Consider the following 25,991-nt stretch of genomic DNA (forward strand, 5'->3'; position numbering starts at 1 on the left):
CCTCTGATTTCTCTCTGCCTTAATCTTGTTGTCTCGCCATCTTCCCATCCCTATCTGCCATTTAACCCTCTTCTCTCTCGTTCCCTCACTTTTGTTCAACTGTTTCTTCCCTCTCTTTATTACCACGCATCTCTCTTCCGCTAGCTTTTTATCTGTCCATCTCCCAGCAGAACTCCTGATTTAAAGATTATTTTAACCATCCCTTCACCTCGGGAGGGAGGGGGCAGGAATTCACTGGAGCCTGAATGAGTTTCTGTGCTGTCTGCTTGTGATCTAAAGCCCTGTCTCGTGTTAAAGCCCATCCATCCATTATCCACAACCCCTTACAGTCTCCGGAAAACAGTCAGTGTGGATATTCAACATGATATACATCTCACAGTGCCATCAGGGTCTGCTTTGTGTGTCTGTCACCATGTCGATGTTGAATTATTAAAAAGAGGTGAGGAAAAGGGCTATCAGACTTTATTTTTGGTAAATCCACACAAGAGCGTATGCATTTGTGTGTGTGTGGGTTTACAGAATGTGAGAATGTGAGCGTGCTGGCAGTTGGTGTGCTGGTATGTGGCGGGGTGATGCGCTTGCACCTCGACAAGTTTCTGCATTTGCACACATGTTAATTGAGAAATCACCACCACACTTGCAACACGTCTGTCTCCTACTAGAATCACTATTTCATATTTTCCAGGCAATTAGGTGATTGAGAGAGCAGATCACTTTTGCAATTAGACATGATTTGGAGCAGAAGAAAAACACATGAAACAAACTGTCCTCTCCACTCTTGAGGGATTCCTGAGTGTAAAAAAAAAAAAAAAAAAAAAAAGCCAAATCCTCAATCTTTTTCTTCTACGTGGATATTTTTTCCTCTCAAAGGATTGCACAGCCACATTTCTAACTTTTTTTATCGTTATAACTGAGCCCCGAGTTCTTAGCTATAAATGTTCACATTACCCCCCTTGATTTTAGACAGTACTGCCATCACTATAGATGTACTGTGGGACTTGTGACAATACACAAGCTGCACTTTATTTACTGATGACTCATCAATACTGCGATAAGGTTTTGTGTACCACTGCATCAGTTCTGCTCATTAGCCTCTCTTAATAAAGCTGTATAGATTAGGTGTTCTTTACTGGTTGTTTCACAGCTTCTCTAAATAAAAAAAAAGAGAAGCAGTGCTTCCTTACGTCCCCTAATGGGAAACACAAATACATAATGAGGAACACAAGCTGAGGATTTCTGTCTGCCCTTTGCAGACTGTTCCACCTGAGAGTTAATCAGACGCAAGTCAAGAAACTGCAAATATACAGCAGGTCAAAGGCAAAACAGCAATTATTTCATAAATAAATATTTATATTCACATTATATGGGTGAATATGTCTTTTCACAGCCATTTAATCCCCTCGAGACCTTCAGAAGTCATCTTGAAGCCACCTTGGGGGCTTCTAACCCACTGATATGGAAAATAGAAAATCCATTACTATTTTACACCTCTGACCTTCACATCCTGTCTCCCACCCCCCACCCCCCCTGCATTGCAGCGGTACAGTGCGAGAATCCAGGTACCCCTGCTCACGGGCGTATTTCCCGTTTGGACGGCTCAACCTTCTCCCACTCGATCGTGTATTCGTGTATGGAAGGATATTTCCTCACTGGTTCACCTACACGTCAGTGTCTGGCAAATGGCACGTGGTCTGGCGCAGCTCCAAACTGCACAAGTGAGTTTTGCACACTTGAAAACATGAAAGAAGGATGTACTTGTGTCTCGTGGTCACGGGGAATTTACTTAAAAGGCCGTTCCGCTGCATGTTTTTCATGTTAAAAAAAATGAAAAGAAGAGCAATTCTTTGAGTAGTCACTGTCAAAGGCAACTGTGCCATGATCAGTGTCTGATCAATAAGATGTGGTCAGGCGTAATCCAAATTATGTCAGTAAAGTGAACAGAGAACACACATCAGAGTGAATTTCAGTTTTGCTTGGTTAATCACATTTAGTTCAGTCACACTTATGTCTGCACTGGCAGTCGCAGAATTTGTTACTCAGTGCACACACACACACACACACACACACAAACACACACACACAGAAAAAGTTAGAAAATAGGGCAAGAACATTTGGCACTCCTCTGGTTGCGATGGTCACACACAAACTGAACGTGGTAGTGAATGATCAACACAATAATGCACAATAAATGTACTGTTAGTATCGTAGAGTGAATCGTCAGCCATTCTCGTGCTTTGTATAATGCACCATCAAATTAAACATGATGGCCACTGAACATGATGTTGCTCTCCCTTTCATCTGAAAGCATCTGCTCTGAATGATCAACAGTGGCGCTGAAATATATTATTTCAAATAACACATAAATCTCTTTGAGCCTTTTCTTCCTGTGAAGCATCAAAAATGTCAGGCAGTTTTTATTGTCTGGATCATGGCAAATGAGCCTTGCAGTAATTAAGTATTCCAATCTATATTCAGTTTGCACCAGGATGACTTTGAAACAAAATTACACATTGTTCTTCTCTCTGAAAATCCCCATATTCTCTCTTCCTTATTCTCTTTGCTTGTTATTGAATCACAAGAAAAGATAAATGGTATGGGCATAATTTTCTATTCTGGATTGAAATGGGTCTCTGGAGAGATATGCACAGGGAGGGAGTGAAGAAAGTGAAAACCAGAAAAAAAAATGTATTGAATAATAATGATCAAACATGCAGTAACTCAGAGTAGGTTTCTTGGCTCTTATTCCCACTTTGGAGCCCACCCTCATCCCCAAACTTGCTCTCCTTTGTACTATCACTTCACATTAAAGTTTAGTGGTCAATTCAGGGACGTCAACACTTAGAATGCCAGGATTGGCTCACTGTGCTTTCATTAAGGAGGCAATCATTTTCACGGTTCATGGGTAATCGATCATGTAGGTTACCAGATCAAAGTCACACAACATTCTCAAGGGGAGAGAGAAAAGTTTGAACTTTATTTTTTTCCCCCCAGAAACTCTTAGTGGATGATACATGAAATTTATAGAGCATGTTCAGAAATTAGCAAATGAGATGAAGTGTATTAAGTAAAGAGAGTTGCTCAGTGAAATGTGAACTAAAGCCATAAAACACTGGTGAACACTGATTTTATTGGGGAACTAGTGGGGGGTGGGGTTGGGGGGTATTTGCCTTTTAATACACTCTAATTCAGTTGATTTCTCTACTATGATCATATTTTCACTTCTCTTGTCAGTGCGTTTCTCTGTTAGTTTAAGTGTAGTATTGGATTCCCCTGGTGGTGCAGAGGGATTACACGAAGCTTTAGACTGGTGCGCTTAGAAACGGCAGATTTCTGAAGTGATCTGTTTCTTCAAATTGGAGTTCTTTAATCCTAGATAGCTAAAATATAATAAGTAATTGGCATCATAAGTCACTTCTCTCTTCTTGTTCTTATTTGGGGGGGGCTGCTCCCTTTAGGGATCACCACAATAGGTCATCTGCCTCCATCACAGCCTATCAGTAGCATCCTCCTCATGGTATCATATGTCACTAACATTCCTAAAATATGGATTATGGTTTTATAACTCAGAGTACAGAAAACAATATTGAATTTTCAAGCAGGAAGAAGAAAATACTGGAAGCAGCATATTGACATAATTTCTCACAGCAGTTTGTTTTCTTAGGCGCAAGCAAGTGTACTAAATGAAAAAGCTGCGTAGTTAAGTTAGGTTGTTCAAGCCAGTAGCCTGCAGCTGTTCTGCACTGTGCTTGACTGACTTGATTTTTCACTCCCTATAGATAGACAGGCGTATTTAAACATTTACATTTATGTACACACATTTTTTTTCTCTGCCTTTCTCTCTCCCAGCGAGATGACTCTTCCACCTTCTTACAAAGACGGTCACTTGACACCAGCTTAAAATTTTATGTTTTCTGTTTTTTTATTTATACCAGCTGCTTCTGACTTGGGTTTGAAGAAATGTGCCATGCTTAATTCAAGATAATGTGTCATTTTGGTGGCTCAGCATCAAAATGAACTGTGCATGTAAAGTGTGGCAATGCAAAATGTGCAGTAAACTCTCACACATACTGTATATAATCCTAGTACAAATATAGAAGCCCAGCTGCTACAGTCCAAACCAGCATGTTAAAACCAGGCTTTTTTGTTTTCCCTAAAATTTTAAAGCTTTCAGATTAACATCCACAAAACAGATTTGATCTATCTTTGTTTAATTCCTATTAATTTTTAACTTGAAGATGTCAAACTGTGTCTGTTCTTTGAATTATTGTGGTTTAGCAACCATGCAAATAGATAAATACTCGCTTGTTGTAGGTTTCGCTGGCTGGGTGGCCAGGTCACAGCCCTGGCTGTGCTGAGTGGGGATTTTTTCCTCACAGCCAAGAGGTTTGTGGGATGAAGATTTGGGGAAAAATGTGCCACACTGTTGACTGGCTGTTTTTGTGTGTGACTGGGATTCCCAGTCTGCATCTCTGGCCGGCTTTTTGTGTGCTGGGTCACAATTTTTGTTCAATTATGTTTTGTCTGTGCTGAAATAACATACTCTGTGATCTTATAATTTTATAAAACAGTATTTAACATAAACAAATATTGCTTGCTGGTCAATACTAAACTTTTCATCTATCAGAAGATGAATGTTTTCACATTTCCTGTCAAACATCTCACAGGCAAAATTTTGTCCAGACAGTAAATATTACCAGATAATGAAATCTAGATGCTTTGGTGAGTCCCAGATGTTATCTTTCCTAGCACCACAAAGAAGCTTGTCCACATAGTGTCATTACATTATTGCGTTAGTACTCAAAATTCATAGGGCTAAAGTCTTATGATTAGAATGATGGTGTACATTAACTGACTGGAAACTGGGGAAAGAAAAAATTACTGTGTGCAGAGATATAATCCACTTTGGGTTAGACATATTATGACACCTGTGTATCGCACAGGTGTCATAATATTCAGTTCCACTGCAGTTTATCCTTTGTTAGATTATAATATTTGGGGCAGAAACGTGTGAGAAGGATGTAGTATGGCATTGCTTCAGTTAAGCAGAAAAGGCACAGAACAAATGGCTATACGAGCATAAAGGGCATTTATTTTTGTGGTGTCACACTTAGTGTTGTTTTGTGTTAATTTTTAAAGATGGGATTTAGATGGGACTCGATTCATCATGGCGTGTCATCAATTTAAAATCTCAATTCCTGGCAAAATGAAGAACCCAGCTTTTCCCATGTGTTCTGTGAGCATGCAAAGTTAGTTTTACCCAGCAATGAAAAAAATATCTCCAAGTGCTGAATTCCTTGGCAGAAATTGAAAATAAACAAACAGAAATTAATTTAAGGGAGGAGGTATTAGCAGTGACAGCCATATGCATCACACTGACTTCTTACATTAAGGTGAACAAGTCAGGAAAGATTTTGTATGCACAAATTAGAGCCTCCGAGATGAAACGAGGGCTATGAAAAAGCAATCAAATAAAGGCTGGCAACTATAATTTCATCAGCGATAGCACCGGGTTAAGACCTGACAACATACTGGGCCAACACTCAGCCATCTGTTTACTTTGGAGAAATGGTGCCACGAGAAGAAGCCAAGAGCAGGCATATAAAAAGAAGAGACTGTACAAAACACGTTATTATTTTTACCAGCTCCTCTGCTGATTTAGACAAATTATATAACCACAGTGGTGTATTCTAGAATGGTGAAGACAATAATTACTGTAAGTATTATTATGGCAATATAGGTGCTCCTTAATTCTTATGTCATTGCTGTGCCCATGACAAACACCTGCCGCTGTGTTACTTAGCATCTAAAAAGTGCTCTTTTAAAAAATGATGACTCATTATTACTTTGACCACTTTATGCAGTCCATATGAAAAGAAAACATTTTCATAACAAATAAACTTTACATCCTTTTCATTTGCCTTTTATATTTCATTTGAAAAATTGTTTTTATGTTGCTTTCAGTTGCAAAATGATTACATTTAGGCTCAAACCTCAGTGCATTATCTAGACGTATCAGAAACCATATCTCCCTGTGTCCTGGTTTCAGCTTCCATTTATGATATATGAGCTGGATTTTAGAATTTTTGGGTTCATTAATCTCATCATAAGGCCTTTTAAGAACTTAAGCACTGTAATGAAATAAACTGGATCTATCAGAGATTTCTGAAAACTCACGTTTTCTCCCACTCATACTTAAAAAAGTAGAAGTCAAAGTAAGCACAAAGTAAGTTACAAACACTGACTTCACATAAATAATAGATGTAGTCACCTATTTGCCCTCTTGAAGCCCAAACCTTGAGCATTTTGACTGTCACTATCTTGGTATTTTGAAACCAGATGCAACAAGCAAACGGTTGGATGGAAAAACCGAGGGAAACAGCGTTGGCCAGTACAAGTATTTACCCTGCTTTGCCCTCCTCTTTGACTGTAAAGGGAACAATATTTTAAAAGATGAACATCGTATTGTATTAAATGTGACTTAAAACTAGCAGGTGTGACTAAAAACACATCAGGAAAGTATTTACTGAGGCCTTAGTTCAAGTGAAGTGAGCAGTATCATCATCATCCTTTGGGCTTGTATGCATTCAGATTTCTTTTCCCATTTAGATAAGTCACCCTGTGCTCCCCATTAGAAAGCACAAGGCTTCACTGTTAAGATCCAGCTACACTGGTAGAGTTGTTGCTTTCAAAGATCAAATACAAAGATGAAATACACACTACATAGAAGAAAAGTACTCTTAAGTATCTGTAAAATGGCAGCCAAGCTAGTTTCTCCAGTAATTTTTTACAGATAAATGTCCCTCTGAGGTGAACAAATTGCCACTCTCTCATGTCCAGCAGCTCATTACAGACCTGCCAAATCGTGTAAAAGCCAATACCCTGATCAGTCATGCTTAAGTTAAACCAGTGTTGCTTCTGGCAATTCACATTTGCGCAGAACTATTTGATTCATATGAGGGAAAGAATACTCAGACGCACTTAACATTTACAGTCACGAACATTTAATTACCGACTACAGTAGCTGGTGGCAAACATACAGTGTTGTTTTTTTTTTTTTTTTGTACAGATATCTCCTGTTCTGCAGATTACCACTAAATTTGATAAGAATTATGGGACGAGGTGCAGATGCCTCCATTGATTCTTCAGTGGTCTATTCAGTGAGCACACACCATCGTGCACAGCTGTAAATGTCACCGATATTTCTGTCATTTGATGAAAACTGTATCGTTATCAAACCGTGAAGCTGTAACACCACCACCACCCCCCACCCCCCCGTCCCCCCATAGCAGTTGAACAAAGCAAGTGTGTAGTGTTGTCCCAGTGGCACAGATAAACAAATGCAAGAATAGGAAACCAACCAATGATGCCACAAGAGAAGGCTAAAAATAGAAATCTTGAGGGAAAAGCAGCCCCTCCCCTACTTTACTTTGTAGATTTAAGGGTTAGATACACCAGACACTATAGAAACTACTAATAAATAAACAATATGTTTCATGTTAAAGTTCACTCCATACCATTTAAAATGATTTCTGATGCAGTCCTTATGTTTGACTGTCAACGGCAGTGATCAGCTGTGGCGACCCTGGTATCCCAGCAAATGGACTTAGATTTGGCGATGACACCACAGTGGGCCAGAATGTGACGTTCACATGCCAGCTGGGGTATGTGATGGTCGGGGGGGACAACACTGACACCAGGACCTGCACCAGCAATGGAACATGGAGTGGAACCATGCCAGCATGTCAAGGTAAGTACCTCCCACAGATTCCCACATTTCTCCTACACTGCATCAAACACTTGCTGCAGTGGACGGTCAACCTTGATAACCATCAGACAGCGCTGCAACAACCTTGGCATGCTAGCACACTGTCACGCACAATCTAAAGTATATGCTTACATCCAGAGATCTAATGAGATTAACAAGAAAGGTGACACAAGGATTCCTGTGTAGTCAGATTCTGCCATATACTCTTCGCTTAAGCGCTCTGATAACGCAAATGGCAATGACACTAAAAGACATAAACCTATTTGCATAACGGGGCGCATATATTTGAAACGCACATATCCACAAGTACACGTATAGAAAATAACCTGTTTTTAATGTTTTTCTCAAAATATCATCATTCATTGCAAAAATATTACTATATTTTTATGCTTCCTTAGATATGACCACATTGCTCAGCCAGATTTAAAGAAAAAAAAATTCTATATATTTCTGTGTGTAACAACTTTTTGGTGCTCTAGGACACTGGTATTCCCCCGTCCTCCCCCACCCCCTCTATCTAGAGCTCCACCTGTGAATGCAAAGAGCCAATGCTAAAAGTTGCTCTGACACCTGGTGATGGATGGCTAAGTCCTCCCTATCTCCACAAGGAGATACCTCTAATTGTGCCCCAACAGTTAATCATTGGTGTCCTCTCCCTGAAGTTTGTGCCCATTCTACTCTATGATTAACATCAAAGTTAGAAAATCCAGGAAGAGGACTTAGCTGTTGTACGCCCATCAGCGATACATCACTCTGTGATTTATGATGCCTGAGTAGAGGCATAGATTAGCATTTCTGCACTTGACATCCAAAAGTAAGTATTGCAGGGAAGATTAACTTGTGTGGCGAACAGTTCAAAAGTACACCAGGAAGGGGAAGAGCCCACAAGGCTAATGGTGGCTCATTGTTGCTAAGGAACTGTTCCCAGGCTGCTGTCTCAGTTACAGCAAAGCAAGCCTCTTGAGATACACAAAAGGACAAATGAAATGTGAGAAAATAGGCAGGTTGAGAGGCTGCCACGTTCAAAAGTAAGAACCCGCTGGAGAAACACACACGCAGGCACCAGCTAGAAAGACAGATTGTTAAAGAAAATCAGAAACACACAAATTCTTAGAAAGGGAGTCAGTATTAGGCAAAAACACAGAAGCTGATCATTTTAGCTTCTTATGCAATGGCTGTTTTGTTTTTTGTTTGTTTTTTCTTTAGATGTAACCCATACCTGACTTTTTTTTTTTTAATCCAGAGATAGTTGAGCTGTTTAGACCAAGATATTCTTGCCCCACTAATCTTCTCAAGCTTGTCTTGAAAATTACAAAATTCAGTCTGACGTGATTGTAATATTTCATTAGTGCTATTCATTATTAACGTGCCACGTTTGGCAGTATTGTATGCTGAAGCTGTTGGCTGAAGTGATGGTATCACAGCTGTTTAAACTGGGAGATAGAGAGAGAGAGAGAGAGAGAGAGCGAGGGAGACAGAGAGTACGCGTGTATATGTGCAAGCATGTGTGTATTAAAAGTGTGTGACATTCCTAACCTCTGAGCTCTAATCCTTGACAGCTACCGCAACCATTCAGGCACTCAGCCCCCAATCCTGCTACACTTAATGGGGGGCGGTGTGGAAAGGAGCAAAACCTCAGAGCTTCGGCCTCCTCATCACACTCGCTCGCACGCCGCTGTGCCTGGATACAATCACATGGGGGCATTCAATTACAGAAGTGTCTCTCTCATGCATACGTAGACACAGATGCTTACACACTCTCACGTTTTCTCCCAGCGCTGCCACTGCCTGAATGCAGTCAGCTCCCACTGACCTGTATGCATTAGTCAGTGAGCCACAAGGTCCCTCCTGCCTCTGCTCTGTCTCTCTGCTGCCTTCACTTTTCCGATAGCACTTATTTCTCTCATGGGATAAATGAATAAAAGAAAGGCAAGAGAGAGGACTTTGATTACTAAGTGGGTGCTCAACATTAATTTTCCATTCCTTGGTGTGGATGGGGTATAAAGAAGAACAGAGGTTTCAAGCTTTGTTTTCCCCTTGTCGCTGTGCTCTTCCTCTCCTTTGGTCTCTTTCTAAGGCTATCTAGGACAAGCAATAGAAAAGCACACTGGTAATCATGGGTTTTTTATCATCTGTCTCCCTGACAGCCTACACAGTGGGATGTCTCAGAAAAGGACTGGGAAAATATCTGCTTTCTTTTCTTTCATGTGAAACTGAAAACAATGCCTATTTTAGTTTTGTTTTGTTGTTTATTTTGCACGATTGGGTTTAAGTTGAAGGTGCTTGCAGTTCATGCAAGGTGAGCTGTTTGGAATTGTCACACCTGGCATCTGTCATCTTGTCATAGATTTTGGATGATTGTGTCACAGGAAACTGAGTTAATATTCCAGGAGGGGGGGGGGGCATAGTGGGGGAAAAAGTGAGAGGAAAGCCAGGAGGAGAAAAATTGAGACTAAAAAGAGACAAAGAGGTTTCGCATGTGCCAAGCCTGGGCATAAATTTGCACTTAGTGTATGAGCATCAGTGTTAGCCACAGCATTTGTGTGTGATGACGCATCCTAAGCCCTGCCCGGCAAGGATTCAGTTTGAATCCCAGGTTTGGCATGTTCAGCTAAGAGGCACTAATGCTGCTTAGAACTACTTAGGAAAATGGGGACACTCTCTGCTTTTTTTAAAGCAAGTAATTTCAGATGCAGCGCTTACAGGATTAGAAGACCTACTCTTCTAATCTGCGTAAATTGCCTACTTGCACACGTGCACTCATACATTTTCTATCTGTCCCCTTTCCCCCCCTTTTTGTTTCTTTCACACAGATATACTGTAAGATCACTGAAATTCACACATAAACCTACTTTCTACTTTGTAGCCTCCAGCTGGGCATTTTAGTGAGATAATTCAGAATGAAATTTCCTTTTTTTTTTTCCTAAAGCTCCAGAGCAACAACATGGAAATCCCAAACTGAAGGCACTCTTTACTGATTCATTAACTTCAAAGGGAAACAATTTTAAGTGAACCTGTTTCTCCTTGAGAACTTGAGAAACAAAATTACATTAACAAACAAAACATTAAAAAACAGATTGCAGCACGAGTAGGATTTTACTTGTATTTTTGCTCTCTATTCACTGTGGCCTAAATATTGTTCTGATTATAGCATACTTCATATATGCTGTATACTGCTGCAGTGTGTCCATATGGAAATCATTTTGGATCTGCTGCCAGCTGAGAACAAAAGACAGTTCTACCTTTGAGAGGATGTGTGAATATCCCACAGTGGCTTGCTCCACATTTACTGTAATTCATTGTGTCGAGAATAAAAACCTAAGCTAACCAGGCAAGGACATTGTCCATCATGTGCCTACCTTCTGTTAACATAATTCTCTCACGTCATAACTTGAATAATAGTCAGAACTTTTTGATTTCTGCATTGTGAAAATAAGGTGAGGAGAATTTAAGCCTACTCTGTCAGGGATCTATATGTAGCTTTAGATATAAACTAATCAGCTGTTGTAGCCACAGTTGAAAGACTTGAATAAGGCTTGACTTCAGTTTGCAGATTTTTGTTCAAGTGTTTAAGCAAACACAAGAATGCCAAAAAGAAAGGAGGGAAAAAAAAGACTTAGGGGAAATGATGGGTGTTGAGGGAGGATAGCAATGGTATAAAAGCAACTGCACTAATTTATTCACATCTCTAAAACCCATAACCCATCTGCATCCCCACGGGTTCATCTCCAAGTGTGTCAGAACAAACTCTGAGCTTTATTACGCATTCATTTATTACATTTGTTGAGCAGAAAGTTTACGGCTTACACAGACACAAGATGTCCCCCCTCATTTTGCACAGAAATTATTCAGTATACTCCAAACAGAAATTGCTCACAGTCAAAACACAGACTATTTCTCTCAGCTAAAGACCTAGTTTCTACTAAGACGTAATCCACACTATGCAGAATGGTGAATTAGTGCCACCTCTATTGCTTCTAATTTGATGCTTGTGGTGTAATGGAGATTTTGACACTGCATTGGCCAGTTTTAACCTGCAGTCACAGCTGCCTTGTTTTAAAAGAAGTTGCTCTGGGAAACATTTTACTCTTCTGCATATGGATGGGAAGAAAAAAACCTTTGAGAACGGCAGTGGATTGGATGAAATGTGCAGACGTTGACTAAATTGTTGGTACCCTTCTGTTAAAGAAAGAAAAACCCACAATAGTGAAACAAAATTTTTAAAAAGTAATGATAAATTAAAATGCACTGAAAATTAACTAATGAAAATCAGACATTGATTTTGAATTGTGGTGCAAAAGAATTATTTAAAAAAACAAACTAATGAAACTAGTCTGGACAAAAATGATGGTACCCTTAACTTAATATTTTGCTGCACAACCTTTTGAGGCGATCACTGCAATCAGGCCATTTCTGTGACTCGCAATGAGACTTCTGCACCTGTTGACAGGTATTTTGGCCCACCCCGCGTGAGCAAACTGCTTCAGCTGTCTCAGATTTGATGGATGCCTTCTTCAGACTGCATGTTTCTGCCCCTTCCGCAGATGTTCAATAGGATTTACATCAGGGTCCATAGAAGGACACTTCAGAATAGTCCAGTGTTTTGCTCTTAGCCATTACTGGGTGTTTTTAGGTGTGTCATTTGGGTCATTATCCTGTTGGAGGACCCGTAACCTGCGACTGATGAGATTTGCCAGAAACTTGTTTTGTCTCATCTGTCCAAAGGACATTGTCCCAGAAGTTTTCTGGCTCGTCAGTATACATTTTGGCAAATTCCAGTCTTGCTTTTTTATGATTTTTTTAAGCAGTGGTGTCCTGCCATTAAGTCCACTTTGGCCCAAACAGCGATGGATAGAGTGATCTGACACTAATGTACCTTGACCTTGGAGTTCACCTCTAATTTCTTCGGAAGCTGTTCTGGGCTCTTTAGTTACTGTTCATATTATCTATCTCTTCAATTTGTCATCATTTTCCCTCTTGCGGCCGTGCCCAGGGAGGTTGGCTACAGTCCCGTGGACCTTAAACTTCTGAATAATATGTGCAACTGTAGTCACAGGAACATCAAGCTGCTTGGAGATGGTCTTGTTGCCTTTACCTTTAACATGCCTGGCAAGTTAAAGGTAAAGTTTCTCATCTCTTCAGACAGCTCTCTCCTTGGCTTTCTGTGGTCCTTGTTCAGTGTGGTACACACCATGATACCAAACAGCACAGTTAACTGCTTTCCACCTTTGAAATAGGCAGACTGACTGATTACAAGTTAGAAGACACCTGCAATGCTAATTACAGGACACGTCTTAGTTTAACATGCCCCTGTGGTCAGCTTATTTTCACTCTTTTCAAGGGGTACCATCATTCCTGTCCAGGCCACTTTCATTAGTTTGTTTTTAAAAATAATTCTGTTAAACCATGATTCAAAAGCAATTTCTGATTTTCATCAGTTAATTTTCAGTATTTTTTTTATTCATTTATTATTACTTTTTGTCAATTTCAAGTTTTCAGTGGCCATTATGGGGTTTTCTTTCTTTAACAGAAAGGTACCAACAATTTAGTCCACATCTGTACATTTTTACATCCATCTTACTCATCTGAACTTCGCTGCCTTTAAAATCTATCAACATTTGAATGAGAAGAGGAAGATCCAAGGTGTAGCCATATCTCTGTAAATCCAGATAAATCTATACTGTAATGATCATAGCATATGTATGTATACATTACGGTATGTATTACATTACATACAGTACGGGGGCCCCACAGGGAACTGTGCTGGCACCGTTCCTCTTCACCCTCTACACTGCAGACTTCTCCATCAACTCCCCACGCTGCCATCTGCAGAAGTTCTCTGACGACTCTGCCATAGTTGGCCTCATCACAGGTGAGGATGACTCAGAGTACAGACAGTGGACTCAGGACTTTGTGGACTGGTGCCAGCGGAACCACCTCCTGATCAACGCCGCTAAAACCAAGGAGCTGGTGGTGGATTTCCGCAGGCGCAGACCCACCACACGGACACCGGTGAACATCCAGGGAGTGGACATTGAGATAGTGGACTCTTATAAGTACCTGGGTGTTCACCTAAACAATAAACTGGACTGGACTCATAACACTGATGCGCTCTACAGGAAGGGTCAGAGCAGACTCTACCTGCTGAGAAGGCTGAGGTCTTTTGGAGTGCAGGGGACACTCCTGAAGACCTTCTATGACTCTGTGGTGGCATCAGCCATCTTCTATGCAGCAGTATGTTGGAGCAGCAGCTTGTCTACAGCTGAGAGGAAGAGGATAGACAAGCTCATCAGGAAAGCCAGCTCTGTCCTAGGATGTCCTCTCGACTCAGTGCAAGTGGTGGGAGACAGAAGGACTCTGACCAAAATAACATCACTGATGGACAAGGTCTCCCATCCCATGCAGGAAGCTGTTGCTGAGCTAGAGAGAGCTCCTTCAGTGACAGACTGCTGCATCCTAAATGCACAAAGGAGCGTTACCGCAGATCCTTCCTCCCAGCAGCTGTAAGACTTTATAACCATCACTGCTCCCAACAAAAACCACAATAGCCTACACAATGTAGGATAATATATAATATACTGTAAATAGTCCGGCCTGTTAAGGTTCAACACACAGGCACATCATGTACATTGTATATAGTGTTATTATTATTATTAGTAGTATTAAGGTTAATATTGTTTGTTGATTTTATATATATTCTTTTCTTAATAGTGTGAATTATTATATCTTTATTTATATTTATAATAACTGCGGCTGCTGTTACACCCAAATTTCCCCTCTGTGGGACAATAAAGGCTGTTTCTTCTTCTTCTTCTTCTTCTTCTATACCTGTTCCCTAACTCCTAGATGTGTTACTCAATCTGGATGAAGCTTACTATATAATCTGCCTAGGGTACCAGGATTATTAACATCTATATACCTTTTAGGAATTATTTTTACAACTCTCATAGCTCATCTCAAATTAATAGCAACATTACATTTCCATCACATCTATGTCGTTGTTTGGAAAAAATTTTGTGAACAATTTTTAGTGCAGTGGCACTTTAGGGTCACTGGAATGTGTTGTCATGCATATCTGTAAATCAGTGTTAATCAAACAGTGACGCTAATAGTGCCTTTAACTGATGACGTATACAATGAAAAGAATAACATGATTAATTAGCATATATCTGTATGTGTTTTTATACATGAGCAAAGCAAACAAGTGCCATAGGCCTGGCAGAAACTGCCCATATGGTATGTTTTTGCTAGTCATTGTAACTATCAGTTGTCTTTTCTCCTAGAATTACAGTCAGCAGCTATTTTGGTTTATTCGCTTCGAGGTAGAAGAAAGAAATGGTGTTTCCTCAAAGATTCTTTTGACTTTTCATGCCTGCATCCAAGGCTATAAAAGCTAATATTTTCAAAATCACAGAATTTTCTTGATGTAATTCATATTTTAACTTTCCTTCCTCCAGCGAATATTCAGACTGTCTCAAAGGGAGAGGCATACAGGATTCCAGTAAACTAGCAAAGACTGAAATTTTACCCTTAACTCCAACTACTTCATGCTTGCTTTAGAGCTTCCACTATTGCAGAGGATGGCACTACACACTAATTATTGACTCTTCCCTTAACATCATAGAGTACTATAGGCTGTCAGAATGAGAACTTGAAGTTTTTTTTTCCGGCAGATTTGCTGAGACTTGCCCTGACTCAAACTTAGCTTTGATTTGTGAATTGATTGTTCTCTGACATATCTGTGACCTGCGTATCAACTCTCTCCCTACAGTGGTGACATGTCCTACACCTCCATCCATTCCCAATGGCCTCCTGGAGGGATCAGTCCTGGATTGGGGAACCAGTGTGAGTTACAGCTGTTTACCTGGCTATGAGCTGTCCTTTCCTGCTGTGTTAACCTGCACAGGGAACGGGACATGGAGGGGAGACTTGCCTCAGTGCTTGCGTGAGTCATCATTTCCAGCATTCTTTCATGCCCACAGTACCTTCATGATAATTATAATGTAGAGGAAGTCTCCTTATGTTTAGACTGAAATAGTTTAGGTGACGTTTCTGCTGCTGTTGGAAACTTGATCATTCTAACAGTGAGCCTAATTGGGCCTTTTCCCTTGACGTCCCTTTTTAACCAGTCTTGTATTCTTTTGTTTAGATTCATATTACATCACTGGGAAATAAACGATCCTTCCTTTCCTCACGTATTTGACTATAGCAGAGTTTCCAGACAAGTCTACACCTGCATTTAATTTTGTTTCTTGCATTCCTTAGATTAGTTTTAAGTTGTCCTCCAAGGCAAAAACTCACTTACACCACTTTGCTGTTCGCCTCTTTAGAAGGTTATTTAAAGTTAATGAAAGTGAAGGAATTTAACTTAGGGATCTGGGAAGAAAAAGGTGAATTACAATACAAATGGAATAAGACAGTCTGGGAGAGATGCAGAATGGAGATTATATGTGATCTTCTTAGTTACAACATCAAGGTCTTTTTTGCAAGCATTCAATCATACTGAACCCTTAAATCGCTTAAAGTAAATACAAACTGACTTTCTTAAATGAATGCTGAAAAACGCTGGGAGGAGGAGATGGACATTAGATCTTGCCTGTTTGCGAAAACATAAATAAATATTTCATCATTAGCACGTGAAATTGAAACTCTAATTTGCATTTTGATTAAATGAAAAGTGAATTGACCTCTAGCCCAAGTGACAAAGCTACAATGTTAATGATGAAGATGATGATCTGAGTGCAGCCACAAGTGCAGTGTCTGATGCGCCTTACTACATTAAGACCTTCTCTGAATCATCTTTGCAAGTATAGTAATAACCTCTGGGATGCATGACTGCTCAAGAGTGTCTCGCTGTCATCTGAATCATTCTTGCATTGTATCAGTCAGACAGAAATGAAATATCAAGAAGGCTAGAGCTCTTACATGCATTTGCTTCTCTCCGAATATCAGTCAGGTTTAAGTAGAATAAAACAAAAGCCACTAAAAATAATCATGTTCAATCCTCCAAGTGCTGCTGTTTTGTTTGAAGCATTGCCACTTTAACTGCTGAATATAAGCAGTCCTTTTGTGCTGAGTGAAGTGCTGAATTTTGCATTGTGCAAATTAAATATTGCAGCCCTCTTGAGCAAGGAATCTCTGCAATCAGATATCGTGTTTTATTAGCTATATAGCCATTTATTTTGCATGCAGTTACTTGCATTGTTTTTCCACAAGTTTTTGAATTAGAGACAGACTGGAACGTTGATAGCATTTTATTATCACATGCAACAGACTGAACCTCTGAAACCCCTGAGCCCATTTTAAAATGCTGCATTTGCTGCTCTGCTTTCTTGTAATTGATGCTGATGACAGAGTTCATTGCTTGTGGCCATCTTCAGTCAGGCGAACACGGGCCCATTTGGGTACTTAGCATCTGAAATGCAGCTGACAGACTGCTTGTGTTTGTGGCCGTGCCACTAGAAGCGTATTGCCTCGTGTAGCCATTTGCTCTACTCAGTGGTCACATTGCAGTCATTTAATGTAATTCATGTAAGGCAGTATGTACACTGCTTTCTGATTTACATCCTGCGTAACCATAAAGGATCATATTTGTGTGTTATGCCCTAATAGTGCAATAGCAAAGCTTGGGAACCAAATGCGTGCTTTTATTAAGGTGCACTGGTATCCTTGTTCTGTTGCTTAGAGTAAAACATGGCGCCTGGTCATAAAATGAATAAGGTTCCACTTGATAAATGTCTGGAAGTTGTCTAAGTGTCTAATTGTGCTGAGTAGAGTCATCCCTCAGCACACTGCAATCATTTTTCCACACCAGCCACCCCAAAACAACCTCCTGCAGCAACATGAGTGAGTAACCTTTATGTTCCATGATACTGTTAAGTGTATCTGGGCAGAGAATTGTTTTTGAATTGGTAATTATATTTAATAGCTCTATCACTCATAACACAGAATTCATGCTTCAGTGATTGTTCTAAATTGACACAAATTAAGAGAAATGCACTATAAATATCACCGAGTGTGACCAATAGCCAACTTGGCTATTGGAGAACTTGGCTCTCCTGCTACATTACTTGCAGTAGGAACAAGTCTGTGATGAATCACTGAGGTTTACCAAGGAAAATAAACGAGTCTTTAAAATGCGAACAAAGGGGAAGAAAATGCTGATCATATTTGGTGTAGGAAAGGCTATTATCAGCGCTTTAAAATGACAGCACTGCACTATCTACAGCAGTCTCCGCTGGTGGTTATCAGTTGAGAAGTCATTAGAGGCAAATCCTTGCTCACCATTCCTGCAGATCCTCTCTGTTTTCCCAGAGAAGCTGCCTGTTGTTTTGTGTCTGTGCATGAGATGCAACTATAAAGATAATCTTCAAGTAGTAGTGGATATTTTAGTAGTTATCATATAGACTGAAGAGATTTCCCAACAAAATTATAAAGTCAGTGGGATGAATCATCAGTTTCCTTTTAGCTACATCATATATATTTGCTACAAGTTAAACTTGATAAGTTTATTGGATTTTGTATGGTATAAAATCATTTTTAAAATACTGCCTTGCAGTTTAGTAAACATACAGCACAGTTGCACTGCTGTCTGTTTAAAAAAATAATAATTGCAATTCATCAACTTCTGCTCAGCACTTTCACAGTTCAGCAAAATTGCAGGAGATGCAGGGAATCAGCAAAGCGAGTCCTTTCTTAATATTTGAACTTTCTTTGGCCAGACAGGATTAAGATGCATGTTCATGCTTCCATTAACAACAGACAGGAACCTCCTAAATTCGGTGTTTGAGAATTCTAGTTCGTGTGTCTGCAGGGATGCAACTTTGAATCCGGCCTCTGCATACCGATTACCTTAAAGCATTGATAATTCATCAAGGAAAGCGTGAGGCTGAGCGGGAGCGCGAGTGTGAGCGAAACTTTGACTGGTCTCTCTCACTCTTCCATCAACACACATATACATACACATGAACACACAGGCACATTAAATATGCTGAGCTTGGTTTGGCCTGGGGCCATTTCTCTTATATATCCATAAAACAGTACATTATTTCCCCGCAGCTTGAAGCTTATGACTGATGTGCATGTCACCTGTTTGGCCTGTATTGTCAACCCTCCAAAGTGCTATCTGCATACAAAGTCTCACAATGCCTTTTTAGAAGCGACAAGAATCATTTTTCAGATCTGGAGTCGTATTTGCATCTTCGCCTGTTGTCGTATCAAAAATGGGTAAACCAGGGATCTGGAACTCACAATGCATCATTTTCCGAGGGGGGGCCTAAAAGGAGAGGCAAACTAATTTTACAGGAGAAGATGTGTCCCTAAATACAAGGATTTGTTCCTACTTCCAGTAATGGCTTTATTCAGACATTACTGAATGGGTTGGATTCTAATCACTTCTTATACTAGATATATATTGTATCAGATATTGGATGTGAGAAAACCCTGTTGGCTCCTGATTTTTTTGGAAAAAAGAGCAAACAAGAACTTATCTCTGTCTCCAGACCTGCATGTAGCTGCACATGTCAGGTCTGGAGAAGCAGTGCCTGCTTTATTACAGACTTGATCCCACGGTGCTCTGGCTGCGTGACTGAAGACTGTGACTCGCATCTTTGCACTCTCACACACTGAGCATTTCTGGATCCTCCACATCCAACAAGTAACTTTTACTGATCCACATGGTTATAGTGGCTTGTTGAGTGCATATGTTAAGTAAAGATAAAGACAGAAAAATAAATTGGTGGACTGTCTCTGAACATCAAAGCCATTCAGCCTAAATTACTCCAGTCAGTTTGATTAGATATCTATAAGCAATAAATTGAAGGAGCAGCAGTTGCAATCCGTCGGGCATCGTCTGCTGAGGCTGTGGCTGCAGTCCCATTAAAAAAAAAAAAAAAATGATATCATACGAGGGCCTAGAGAGCTACAGCAGCAGATGGCTGTAGTTGCGTTAACCTCAAGGCCCTGTCAGAGAAATTAATATTTCACTTGCTAATTATTTTGATCTAAAATTGAGAGTCGTCGCCCCCCTCACTCTCTCTTTGCTGTCAAAATGAATATTCACAGACCTACCATTAGCACTCACCAGCAAGGTTGAGTGTTGGAAAAAAAAAAAAAAAAAATGAGACAGAGCAATTCATCCCGAGACAAGGACGTCAATGCATCTGCCCACACGCAATAAAAAATGGGCAAAAGACTTTGTGCAACAAGGATAATGTCAATGCAATTTGAATAATTCAGTCCTTGAAGACTTTCCGGATCATATAGAGAGACAATCATTTTTACAGGCAAGAACTCGAATAAATAGAACGTAATAAAAAGCCTATCAAAAATAAGCTCACAGCAGCGATGAAAACCAGTGGCAGCATTTGTGGTTTGATCATGTGTGGTGTATAGAAGAAGCCCACGTAGCTCATTATTTGTGACTATATTTGAATTTTTAAAAGGAGGCAGATCAGTTTCAGCATTTGTATTCTGATGAACAGGATCTATACTTCAAACTGCACCTGGATATATCCTGTACAGTTACAGAAACATCTATACTGCAGTAGTGCATCAGCAGTATTACACATTTCTGCCTCTGCAGCCAAGTTCTGTGGAGATCCTGGTACGCCTCCCAAGGGAAGACGAGAAGGACGCAGTTTCATCTTCAAGTCAGAGGTGACATTTAGCTGCAGTGCCCCCTACGTGCTGGTGGGATCAACAACTCGCATGTGCCAGGAAGACGGGACCTGGAGTGGATCTCAGCCTAGATGTATAGGTGAGGGAGGAAAAAAAAAATGCTGAAAAATGTTTCATTCGTAAATATGGCAGAACCAGCAAGTGGTGTTAGGCAAAAGTGCATAAGAAGATAAAGAGCAAAATGGCTGAAGGTGAACCTGCCATCTGGTGCTGACGTAAAACTAAATCAAAGTATAAAAATCATTTATGTGCTTTATGTTTTCAGCTGATGTGTATGTATAAAAAGTGCATTTGTTTGTAATTCTAAAGAAATTTGAAAGCCTAGAAATGCATTTTACTGTATTATATCAGTAATGGCACTCCAGAGTACCACTGTTCTAATTTTATCTCATTGCCACAATGACTTTGTGTTGCAGAGCCCGCAAGAACCACATGTGAAAACCCGGGGACACCCGAGTACGGCTTCATGAATTACTCAACAGGCTTTAAGGTGAGCTGAGCAAAAACTGCAATCAATGCATTGCATTAAAATGGCTATAGGTACTTTAGCTCAGGAGCGACTTCTTTTTTTTTTTTTTGCCAGACTTTTAAGCAAAACCACAAAATCATATAATTGTACAAATTATCTGTGTAGTAAGGTGTTTGAAATATTACAATTTTCTCAATTCCCAGTGTGTCTAACAGGTATGGACTATAATAAAATTAAATTGTCGTGTAATCAGCTCACAGAACATGTGTGATATTTGAAGTAGCTGGGCTGTTAGAGGCAGGTGTAGATGAGTGTGAACACAAAGCACCCAATCAAAGTACCACTCACTCTGGCTCTAATGTGTTAACCGTCTTTAGGTTTCTTCTAAATGTGCAATATCCGGTGGATTTTCGAGGTGCAATCATCGCGTATTCCTTTGGATGATGTTATGTGGGTGCAAGAATGTAGCAGAGAAGTGTGTACATATAATTCCCAAAAACCAACTGGATTTCTCTACCCCCTGGAATGTCCGTGGGGGTATGTGAGGGAAAAAGAAAAAAATGCATCTGGTACCATGACCAGTGATGTGTGCTCAGTGAAATGAGATGCTTTCAGTCTGTGTATTTCGTTTTATTTTCCCCTCCCTGTTGCTTTTAGAGTGTCGCTTACAAGAGCAATTTCTCCACAACATTCAACTGAACGTGTGATATGGAATTTATCTCACATGAAAGCTGAGGGAGCTTGTTTAGATAAGTGCTTGTAATGGCTGTAGTCTTGCATTTTTCTGCATTACTGAACAACTTTACCAATATCCTGAGACCACCGAATGAGAAAATTCAGTGTTGATGATGTCTTTAAAGAGTCGGCCGGGATGGAAGCGGGAAATAAAAGTCATTTATTAGCAGAACCGAAAACAGTTCAATATTTTAAGCAGAAAGTCATCTTCCTCACTCTTTAATGTCTGTGCATCAGTTGAAAACACAAACATGGGCCATCGCCTCTGGGAATAGCCTCCATCTGCCTCTAAACGCTACAGATAATCATTAAAAAAAAAGTGGGGGGAAAAAAAAAACTTTGATGTGCAGTGTTTTTTTCCAGGCTTTAGTTTGATGCTGGGAGCCTATTGGCATTTGCATCATTGTATCGACTTTTACTACTTTGTGTGCGGTCTGTTTGTGGCCAGGTGGGCAGCAGAGTTGACTTCCAGTGCCAGCAGGGACACATACTGCAGGGCTCCACCACAAGGCTCTGTTTGCCAGATCTCACCTGGACTGGCACCCAACCAACCTGCATCCGTAAGTGCTTGTTCCTTATGCTCTAAATATATCTTAACATCACTCTCCCTGTTGTTGTTTTTCACTATTCCTTCAGGCACCTTGTCTCTGCTTATCCGCATTGCTGACTGCTCAGACACTCTGCTTTTCCTCAGCCCCAGCACCCACCCTCATTCTGCCTCTGTCGATACCTCCTCTCAGTAACTTTTCACATTTGCTCAATCCTGCCGTAACCTCTGACCTCCCAGTAGATTGCTGTTTGCCCCTCAATCAACCTGCCATCATCCCGAGACTGAACTGTTCACCGTGAACGCTGTCATTCTGTTTAAACTAGCTGAAATGTCGACCGACACCAAGCCATAGCTGTGTAGTTTAGCCCATTCACTTTGCCAAGATAAGTGGTTTTCTAAAAAGGTGATATAGTCCAGTATCCCAGTAAAATCCCTTTCAGCTGCAGCATTTTTTTCTGGAATATTCCCACTTCAAATCTTATTCTGAACTCCATTTTACTAAGCACTTACAGTGTAAACACTTCAGCTGTGTGATGATAAGGGGATTCAGATGATATTTTGTAATCTTGATTTCATAACTACAAAAATATATGGCACCCATTCAAATCCCAGAGACATTTATGCTGAGGAAGCAAGCAGAAGCATTGTATTGCCTAGCCTGCGTCCTCTCCCTGCCTCACAGCCTTGTGTGTTTGTGCATCTGCTGTAGAAGGGGGAGTTTTAGAGGGCTAGTGAAACCTTGAGTATGTGCCTGCTGTCTTTAATTGTGCATACACTGAGCTGGCAGTGTAGTAGGTAAACCTGACAGAAGCTAACATGATGTCACTGTATTAAATTTTAATTTGATGTTCAGCGTTCACTGTATTCAAAACACTGATTTAATCTAATGTTAATCTTGGATTTAATGATGTTGGTGAAATCAGATGTCAAACTCTCTCATATCTCTCATGGTCTCTCTTTATTTAGTATTCCCATACATAAAAGATTTAAAATATGTGAGTGAGTTCAGGTAAGCTCATATTCAGTCCAGTGGTGACAAATTTCAGAGCGAGGTTTGTTTTGTTTTGTTTTGTTTTGTTGTTTTTTTTTGGTAAGCCACTTCACAGTGTGAATCATTCAAGCATGAAAAAGGCGCCTAAGAGCTATTAGTCAAAAAAGGTGGTTTAAATCAGCTTGGTGTGAAGTTTTGATTCAAATCATCATCAATATGCACAGTGAGCGTCTACAACCATCTGTAAAACACAGTGGAGGCTCTGCCGTGGTTTGGGCCTGCATTTCAGCCACTGGTGATGGGAATCTTGTCAAAATTGATGGAATTATGAATGCAGAGAAGTACCATCAGATTTTGATCCATCATGCAATACCAGCTAGGAAGAATAAATCACACCTATTCCCCATTTCCCTAGCAAAATATAAAGAAATGGAGGGTGGCTCAAGACTTTACATAGTACCATATGTAAAGTAATTTATTGTGCAGAGATTCTTTTTTCAAATTAAGATGTTTTTTTTTTTAATTAAGATTGCTCTCAAAACTGCAGCTGAAAGGAGACAAGACTGCAAAGACAAAAAAAAAAAAAAAACCTTACCTCTCTACACTTGACAGCTCCTCAGCCCTTCTTGCTCCACCTCTATCTTCAAGCTGTTGACCCTGTCATCCTGGTTACTATAGAATGATTCAGGATGTTGCACATCCCCTGACTCCTTAATGGCATTTATTGCCAGCACTGTGGTGGATACCCAAAAAAATAAAGCAGCAGTCAGAGCAGATTTAAGTCAACATAATTATAGTTTAAACTCCTAGAACTGATTTCATTTTTTAGCTAAAAGACTGACATCCTTTCGCTGGAGGCGTTGTAGTTAAATGATTGATACAAATTGAAAAACATATAGTTTGTATGCACTGCTTTCAGAATCTTCAAAAAGTCATGATCTTTTCTCGGCTCTGCTAATAACGAAAGAAAATACAGGAACATGAGAGTAAAATGGAAGACAAATCACTAAACAAGAAGATAGATTTAAAGTCACTTTCACATTGTTATATACTAGTTCTCCATTACTTTTTGAGGAAGCCTAGTGCATAGCAATACATGCTTAATTGTTATGTAGGCTTTCTAAAAAGCACTTCATCATCTTTTATCTGCCACAAAATGGAAAACAGAAGCCGAGACCACGAGTCAGTCAATTGTTAGGCAAATTTATGCTATATACCTCATTAAAATTCTTATTTACCTGCTTTGTGTTTAAATATGGTGATTAAGGTTTCAGTCTTAATTGATTAATAATGGATTAATGACTTCCACGATGCCTGACAAAACAAGAAATATGTTAATGCGTCAGCCTAGCCTTAAACTTCAGTAAACCTCTAGATGCCTTTAAAGATATTTTATGTTTTTATACATAACGTGTGATAAATCAAATTGCAAGCCATGTTTATATTCACTGAATACTGATTTCATTTGGTCCCTGAATAGTCACGCCCGTTACCACAGCGATTAGAGAGACTGAGAGTGTTTTTGAATATTGTGTACCGTCAGAACACCGCATCAGCCATAGCCATTTCCATATGGATGAGCATAAAATAAAATATAAAACACGATGTTAAACTTTCAATTTGTTTTTTTTCTTCCTCCTCTTCTTTATTTTCTTGACTTGGGCTGTTCACCAGGTGCAGTTTCATTGCAGGGTACGCCTGCTGTGGTTGCAGCTTTTCAGAAGCTGCTCTCTGGCCTTGTTCCATCACCTGTAGTGGCTTAAAAATGTATTGATTTTACCCCTGACCTCCTCCTGTCATTGTTAGCTGGAATTGAAGAACACAGTCTTAGAATACAAAATTTATGTTTGGCAGTCAGCACTATCTTTGACCCTACAGTTTAAGTAATGAACCTCCAAATATGACAGATAGGTGATAGAGAAATATTTTAGCCTAATGCTACATAAACTTGGAAATTTAAATAGTGTAAGCTTAAGGAGGTTAGCTTGCCCTAAAACTTTGTGGCACATTGGCAGCAGAAACATAGATTTAAGCATTCATGCCACTCCCTGTTTTTTTAATATTTGTTATTGAAAGACCTCTAAATCTGATGGTCAAGAATCTCTTTTCAGTATGGCACAGGTCACACTTCGACTCGAGATGTGTGGTGTTTTTTTATGAGTCACAGTAGCTCTAACCCACACCTCCAATCAAGATTCATTGATTGGACCTCTGGTTTGTTAACTCCACATTCCAATTAGCTTCTGCTGATGTCATTAGCCCAGAGGTAAACGATGTATTCAGGAGCAGCCAGAACAATGACTTGTGTGTTATTAGTTAAACTATCTTGTGTTGCTTCATAATTGTAACTTCTGGCATTAGGACTGAGCAGCCTGTCTTTTTGTAATAGAGCACAAGCTAATAAATAGTGCACGTGGTTACTGTGAATTGGAGATCCAAAAAAAAAAAAAAAAGAATAGACCACAAGGTCACAGTATACTTTTGGTTTAATATAACTGTGAATCACAGTTCAGCAAACTAATGTGTGGCATTAGTTTTTTGAAAAATAGTTTTTCATGCCTACAATCCTAGAGATGGTTCAACAGACCCAGTGGGCCATCTGGCCCAAAAGAACATTGTGGATAAACAGTGGTTATGTATATGTATTTGAGTGTGAGTGCTTTGTATGGATCCAACACTCTGTTGTGACCTTCGGTCAAAACACAGTCATAAATCCTCTAAAATACCTTTCTCTATGATTAAATGGTCCTCTGTTACTGTGAAGCCACTTAAATGGATTTAAAAGTGAAGCCAACCAATCTTA

General features: G+C 39.8%; 1 protein-coding gene across 1 annotated transcript in view; it reads left to right on the forward strand.

Moving 5' to 3' along the window:
* Window positions 1–25,991, forward strand: part of LOC115794073 (CUB and sushi domain-containing protein 3-like) — a 238,215-nt gene that overhangs the window by 202,480 nt on the left and 9,744 nt on the right. The window contains exons 58-63 of the mRNA XM_030749325.1: window positions 1,539–1,715; window positions 7,565–7,747; window positions 15,537–15,710; window positions 20,349–20,522; window positions 20,860–20,933; window positions 22,096–22,207. Coding sequence (XP_030605185.1) covers window positions 1,539–1,715; window positions 7,565–7,747; window positions 15,537–15,710; window positions 20,349–20,522; window positions 20,860–20,933; window positions 22,096–22,207 — 894 coding nt within the window. The remainder of the gene's footprint in view (window positions 1–1,538; window positions 1,716–7,564; window positions 7,748–15,536; window positions 15,711–20,348; window positions 20,523–20,859; window positions 20,934–22,095; window positions 22,208–25,991) is intronic.

Source organism: Archocentrus centrarchus, chromosome 16 (genome assembly GCF_007364275.1).
Source record: "Archocentrus centrarchus isolate MPI-CPG fArcCen1 chromosome 16, fArcCen1, whole genome shotgun sequence".
Lineage (NCBI taxonomy): Eukaryota > Metazoa > Chordata > Actinopteri > Cichliformes > Cichlidae > Archocentrus > Archocentrus centrarchus.